We start from the raw sequence: 7973 nt of genomic DNA on the forward strand, positions 1-7973 counted from the left end.
TGCTCTCTTGTGGTAATTTATTTTCATGTTAATGACTTGCAAATTCTAAATGAGTATTTTTATCAAATGCATTATATATCAAGTAATTTTATGATATCTACTTATATTATTTAATTGGAAATGTTGTTTTACATAGACATTCCTGATGTATGTTATATTAGGAAACCTGGAAAATTGGGGGAATGTGAATTTCTGTATTGTAATGTGAATTATGATTATTTAGGAATTAATAATTTTTGTTTATGATGCTTTAAAAAACCATTGTAGGATTTTAAATTCTCTACTTGGAAAATATAAAATAATAAATGTGTTCGATAGTGTTTAGTTGAATTTCAGTACAACTATTTAAATTACACAGCTGAGCGCTCACTGCCAGAGTGAAATAATTGTAACGGTAACTGAATGACTGAGGTAATAATCATAATTCACATTACAATACAGAAATCCACATTCCCCCAATTTTTCAGGTTCCCTAATATAACATACATCAGGAATGTCTATGTAAAACAACATTTCCAATTAAATAATATAAGCAGATATCATAAAATTACTTGATATATAATGCATTTGATAAAAATACTCATTTAAAATTAAGTCATTAACATGAAAATAAATTACCACAAGAGAGCAATGCTCAAATATATCCACACAAAGTACAAAACGCCGTAGCACGTGTAGAGGCAATCTGCCGCAGTGGACTGCCGCCGCGATGTCGTAAAAAGTATTCCCGTAATTAAAAATCGAACAGCGCATTTTAAAACCCTCCCCAGCCGGTCGTTCTGGTGCCATTTTACTTTGGTTATTTTTTTGTCAGCCATTAGGCCCTAAAGCTTCACTCGTGGCTTTTTATTAGCGTGTGATAGAGCTCTATTCAGCAATATATGTAAAACGAATTCATCTAAAAAAAATAATTTTTACGTCAAAATTCCAAAATTTCTATTGAACTTGCGAGATTTTGTGTCTAGTAGAGGGTTAATAATTATACCTCATTAATTAATTTTTATTTCAATGTTTTCTTGTGTTATTTTCCATCAGAACAACACCAAAATCACTATTATAGCAAAAATGGTTATTCTAAAATCCACGATTGTATTTACAGAATTTTTAAGTTCAAGGCTTCAATTGGCAATTTTGATGACGTCACACCTCTAATTATTAGTCCACACGCCCCCCTCAATGCAAAAAATGTTAATTATTTCGACGGAAATGCGCGTAGAAAGACGTAAACATTCTAATGCGCGCCGCTACGCGTGAAAATTACCATTAATTTTACGTTTTTTTCAGGTTTAAAAAATCTCGATACCTCTGCCAAGTGTGGTGCAGTCAAAATCATATTTATCAAAACATCACAGTGCCAGGGATGATATGTATGACTGGAAATACATGCTAAACCAATAATAAGTCATTATTAAGGATTGATAATCATTGATTTCCTGTCCGAGTCGCGTCAACAATTTCACACATGTGACTGGCGATTTTGAATTAAGTTGAAAATTATACAATGAAGACATGATACAAATGTTTCAACGCTCTTGTTTGGAATTTTGAACTAGAGGAATTCATCCTTATCCTTCAAAATTTGACGATAAGATAAAAAAAAATCAGTTCATTGTTAATAAATTTAAATAAATATAAAGTGGTTTGGTGTTTTGGGGGTGGATATCACAGTACATTAGAGTGTACTGTATATATATATATCCATTACATCCTATATTTGTTACTGTATAGGTGTGTGTAAATAGCACTCCAATGATAAAACATCAAAAATTAGGATATGATAGAATTTACATATTTGTACAGAAAAAAAAGATTGGATGGAGAACATGTTCTTGAAAATGTGAATCTATTGATCCCTTTCTGCCTCCTCTTCCATGAAACGATGTATGTTCTACATTCCCAGACAGTATAAACAAAATTTCCCACAGCCATTCCCAGACAGTATAAACAAAAACATTACGCATTTCCCACAGCCTTGTTTAGAATATATAGCATCATCAAGCGCACAAATATATGTACAGAATGCAATGCTTGTAACGAACAGTCTGTACTATGACTTGGATAGGTGAGGATGTCAATTGCGCTCTTCCGATTGAAATATTATTGCTGCAATATCTATAGAATTTTCGCTGCAACTATCATTATATAATTCTGAAATGTCACAGATTTCTGTAAGTTTGGATAACTCACTAAACTCTAGAAAGTTTCCCGGGTTATGAAAGACTTAATTTTGTGTTTTTTCAAACTTAAGATTTGCTGCTTTAAAATAAAATGCTGACCTTGAAAAACATATTGTGTATTTCACTTTTGATGCTTGTTATAAGCATCGAGATTAACCTGGCAAAAGAATGTAAAATTTCAGAGAACAATGAGGACATTGACTGGGATAAGGTATGTATATAATTTAATTGTAAAACCTTTACTTCCAGTCAGTTTTTGATATATATTTTTAAAAGATTTGTCGTTTCCGCTTACACTTTTCTCCAAAAGTTTGATTAAGACAACATTAGGACTTAAGATACATTATCTCACAATAATACATCTGGAGATTTCAACCTCTTCACTTCACTCAACTTTCCAAATGTGTCACAGGTGGTAACAATTGAGATTTAGTAAAACTCTTCTTGCATAATGAAATTATTCAGTAGAAATTACAAACCATATTGTTGTGTGCAGGTTAAAAATGACTGGTATCTGGTGCTACACACCAACGATGAGGTCATGAATGAAGATGTTATAGGTACAAAATTACAGAACTTCTCCAATACAAATGAAGGAATGCAAATGGTGGTTACTAATTTACATGAAAAGTAAGTTTATACTTTATTTCAAATAAAGTTAAAAAAAAACTGAAAAAATGACTAAAACACTGCAATATTCAAACTAAAGTATATAAGCGAATTCTGTTACATTTGAATTGACAGATCAAACTACTCAGTCTCCAAATCAGAGATACATTCGAAAACAGAAGATATGTAATTGTACATTTTACTTTATTTCAGTTCTCCTCCCCAAACCTTTACAATTGATCGGACCAAACGAATAGACGGCGTTTATTATGGGATAAAGAGCGAAAGTATTATTTTTGGATATAACTATATAGTTAAAATGAAATATAATAAATAAGAAATTCAATATTTTGATACAGAACCAGCTGTTTTGGCTTCACACACTCTAACACAAGACGGAGGAACAAATAATAATGCTAAAAAAATAGGTAATGTATAATTGAATTTACAGATTAAAATGGTTATGGTGAATACATTAACAATAGTTGAAACATTTTAATATTCAGATGATGCCTTGTTCAATGGTGATAATCTGATTCTATACGACAAAAAGAATTATTTAGTCCATGCATTCTGCAGTCTTTCAGGTATTTTATGCCACTTTTCATTTAGTTTCAATGACAATTTATTCTCAGCAGCATTGATAGAACACACAATAAACGGAATTAGACTCACTCAAGAGTAAATAATATATTCAGTGAGTAATGAAAATTGATCACTTAAAACCAGTCAAGGATGTTCATTCACAAGTAATGTCTACTCACTAGTGGAGGTAGTTACACATTGCATGTAAAGTGGGGAATAGGGGAAAAGCAACATAAGACAACAAAATTTTTTAAAAAAGGGACATCAACCAATTGTATATATGTAGATTTCTGGAGCGATTTATATCAAATCTCAATATCTTTTCAGGTGAATGGGTTGTCTGGTCGGCATTTCCAACCCTAAATCCAACTATTCATCAAATTAGTTCAATGTGGAACAAGCTCATTGAGAAAGGAATCATTGTACAACTTTATCCTTCTAAAATTGTTGAACATCCGGAGTTGATGGAAAGTTTGAACTGACGAGATTTTTCAATATTGAGTTATAACCCTGAACAGTATACTATTTAGTACAACTACTATATTCTAGAATAAATAAGAAAACTACAGGAGTCATTTTTTATGCAATTTTAGGCGTTATGCCGTGTCTTTCTCAGTTTCATTGTTGTCGTAATTATGTTGTGCTATATTTAAGTTGCAAATTATACAATGAAGACATGATGCAAATGTTTTAACACTCTAAATGCAATTCTGAACTAGAGGAATTCATCTTTATCTTCCACAATTTGATGAGATAAGATAAAAAGATTAATTCATGATTAATAAATTTGATCGAAAACTACCGTTTGGTATCTTGGGGTGGATATCACAGCATATTAGAGTGTACGCCTATAAATACATTGAAGCTTATATTTGTAATTGTATCAGTGTGTGTAAATAGCACTACAACGATACAACATCAAACGTTGGGATATGATAGAATTTCCATATTTGGACAGAAATAGGATTGGATGAAGCACCTAAACGAATAAACATGTTCTTGAAAATGTGAATCTATTGATCCCATTCTGCCTTTCTTCTTTCAGGAGACAATGTATGTTCTTCATTGCCAGACAGTATGAACAAAAAAAATTACGTATTTCACAGAGCTTGTTTAGAAAATATAGCATCATTAAGCGACTTGGATAAGTGAGGATATCAATCGCGCTCTTCCGATTGAAATATTATTGCTACAGCATCTATAGACTTTTCGTTGCAACTATTCATTACATAATTCTGAAATGTCACAAATTGATGTAAATTTGGATAACTCGCCAACAAACTCTCAAAAGTTTTCAGGGTTATGAAAAGACTTAATTTTGTAGTTTAAATAAGATAAAACTAAGATTTAGCCATTGTAAAACAAAATGCAGACCTTAAAAACATGTGTATTTCACTTTTGATGCTTGTTATAAGCATCAAGATTAACCAGGCAAAGAAATGTATAATTCCAGAGAACAATGAAGACATCGACTCTACTTTCAATGAATTTCTTGAAATCAAGGATTTTAGATATTAAAAAAACAATTGCCTCTTCTCTTAGTTTTCTTAAATATTTTATTAAGTAAACTCATACTTATATTTTATTAAGTTTACATTGATAACGAAATATTGAAGAATTTGCATTTATCTTGAAGAGTAGTGAATAATGTAGAAAATCAGTAGGAAAATTGTCAAATTCACTGTTTTAGTTAAATGAAATTTTTACAATTTTTTTGGTAAAGCTAAATTTTTGTATAGTTTCCCACAATGATAGATGGAAACTGGAATGAACATTGAAAAAGATTTATATATCCTGTTTAATTTTCATAATGACAGTTTGCGAATGATTGGTATCTAGGACTACATACCGATGACGCATTGTCGACAACAGATGTTATAGGTTCAAAAATCTGAAATATCACAAAAACAAAGATTGGAAGTAAATTTTTAATCACAAGTTTCTATGAAAGGTGAGTGAATATTAGTTTATTGCATAGTAGAAGTTTGAAAAAGTAATGTTTTCAAGGTCTATGAATGTTTGACCAACCCTTGACCCCAGAAAACTTCTTCCTGTACTTTGCTATTGCAAAATTTCTGATGTTTATTTTGTAAGCGCTTTGGAGAGTTGACGCTTATGAACTGGTTGATATGTTCAGAACCAGCATTTTAATAAGCAAAAATATTCAACCACATTTTTTTAAGGCTCCTATGGTAATAAGGCACCATTTTCTGGGCTAATTTTTAATTATAGCAACTAAAGTGAAGCTCATCGAAATACAATCAAGTTATTTGATTCACAACTAATTTTTGAAACCAGATTGAAAACTGACAAATAACACGCTGAACTGCGAAAAAGAGGCAATGTTCACCATCATGCTTGAATATCATTTACGGTACATCTCATTTTTCAGTTCTCCCCCCCCCCCCCCCCAAAAAAAAAAACAATGAAGGCTTATTGTATCAAACTAAGATCAGGTGTTTGTAGAGCGAATAAGAGCCAAGGTATGAATTTTATATAGATGACATTTAGAAAAGTTACTTAACACTTTATCAAATAAAAAGCTTTTTCTCATTCTAGTATAGAGTCAGAGGCTTTGTCTATAAATGCCCTATTAGCAGATGGAAGTTTGGATAAAGATGCAGTAAAAGTAGGTAAGGCACATTAAATCCAACCTTTTTTAATAAGATGACGAAGCACTTGCATATCTATCCAAAAAATAAATGCTAATAAATTGACTTGGTGATATGATGAACCACAGTCTACAGCAACTCATGAGGTCTGGTATTTAAAATGTTGGATATTCTCAACTGATCAGTGGCTATGTGAAGCCTCCAAATACGAGGTCAGTAGACCTCAAAAATGTAATATTTCTATTGAGTGTGAAGGTCAGTTAGCATTGCAATTTTCAGCATCTTAGCCCCTATTATCAAGTTGAATTGAACATTACAATTGCTTTTTTCTCAGTAAACAACAGATTGAATATTTGATGCCATATTCAATAATGACATGTTAGTTCTAAGTGACGGAGAGAACTATTTGATTCGTGCATTCTGCAGTCTTTCAGGTACATTATTGTCTATGTTATAACATCTTAAAAACTGTTTATAGTTTGGATTTTTGTAGTTTTTATTGCAATTGCAGTTTTGAGTTCACCAATTGTTTGGGGAATGTTATGATACACACCGTGCATCAAATTCCCCAGACACCAAACTTCCTGCTGATCAACCCTTTCTGACATCAGCTTTCTTATACAGTCGAAGATTTGATGGGGGGAGGGCAACCGAGGGTCTTGCTAAAACCATTAATCAACTCCGTCAATCCCTCTACTTTGCCTAAATGATATCTGCACTTTCTCAGCACCGCTACATAATGTTCCATATTCACTCCTTCATTTTTGCCAATAAGTCAATGAACCAGCTACACAATGTTTGGAAATGGCTTTACATTTTTTCATGCTGTACACTATGATGAGTGTAACGTTTTTCGGAGATGTTGTACTCAGGCAATCAATATTTTTGCCATTGACATACGCAGACAGCAAAAAGTGCAATTTAGCACAAAACTGAGTTGGGGATTGACAATTTACAAGTCTATCTTCTATGCCCAAGGGATTGTTCAGAACATTTTCTAGAGAGAACCTAACTTTTGTGCAAAACGTCATAGAAATTTTTGGGTACCAGTATACACAAACAGAAGTTCAAGTGTAAACAAAATCAATTAAATTACCGTACTCCATTTTCACGAAAGTTACTAGAAAATATCTAAGTTCCGTTTTTGGAAGTAATCCTGTATATGAAAAATGCTCGAATACAATTAAATGAAAATAAAATAGATTCCATACTCATTGAATTTCATATTTTTTTTTCAATTCTGACTAGTGAATAATGGACTTTACTGAAGTATTCTTTAGTGAACACTTGTTGATATGAATTATTTTAAAAATCAATGTATAATTCAAACATCAAATTGGAGACCCATCAACTGTTTTGGAACAATAACATATCTGAAAGAAGCTAGAACAAACAGAGCTAATTATAGGATATACTGTTGTACATGATAAATTTCCTTGTTTTTTTAAGCTTTTATATTCTATTTATTTTAAAGAAATACTTCAGTTATGATTTGCAAAATCCAGTGGCGGCGCGTGGTCATTTTGACAACCGGGGCAAGCTACTGCGGGACCAAGTCACCCCCATCCACGGGGACAGGATGAGCACTGTAAGTTCTCCCATCATTTTATGAGTATAAAAACCATTCCATCGGTAACAACCAATCGGCAAAAGCGACAATTTTTAACGATAAGAAAGTGTCTTTAAAACCGGTCCAAGTCAAGGGATTAATAAATATAGACATAGTTTATTTTGAAACCTCTTTCAAAAGAAAAGGCAATATTTACCCGAATAAATACAATGACATATTAACAGAAACTTCGGGAAAGCAGACAAAACCTAAAATAAGGTTTAAAACGTTACTATGAAGAAAGGAAAGTTAATGCAAAGATAAGGACATGCGTCGCTCACTCATAGATATATATGCTGCTAGACTTCTACTGCTTGAACATATATGCAACACGCCGCGGTTCCTTGGAAGCAAATAAGCTTGGAAGCTCAATAACGCGCT

General features: G+C 32.2%; 1 protein-coding gene across 2 annotated transcripts; it reads left to right on the plus strand.

Annotated features, from left to right (window-relative positions):
* Nucleotides 1–1901: 1901 nt before the first annotated feature.
* LOC120329864 (uncharacterized) lies at nucleotides 1902–4172 on the plus strand. Of its 2 annotated transcripts, XM_039396655.2 has the most exons (7): nucleotides 1902–2168; nucleotides 2249–2388; nucleotides 2674–2807; nucleotides 3000–3073; nucleotides 3146–3214; nucleotides 3293–3373; nucleotides 3699–4172. In XM_039396655.2, exons 2-7 carry the CDS (start codon nucleotides 2269–2271, stop codon nucleotides 3851–3853), a joined length of 633 nt encoding a protein of 210 aa, XP_039252589.2. In that variant the 5' UTR covers nucleotides 1902–2168; nucleotides 2249–2268; the 3' UTR covers nucleotides 3854–4172. The 2 variants fall into 2 exon arrangements, with proteins under 2 accessions (XP_039252589.2, XP_077974807.1); XM_078118681.1 differs by having other exon boundaries at nucleotides 1902–2388.
* Nucleotides 4173–7973: the final 3801 nt, after the last annotated feature.

The sequence above is a fragment of the Styela clava genome, chromosome 12 (assembly GCF_964204865.1).
Source record: "Styela clava chromosome 12, kaStyClav1.hap1.2, whole genome shotgun sequence".
Lineage (NCBI taxonomy): Eukaryota > Metazoa > Chordata > Ascidiacea > Stolidobranchia > Styelidae > Styela > Styela clava.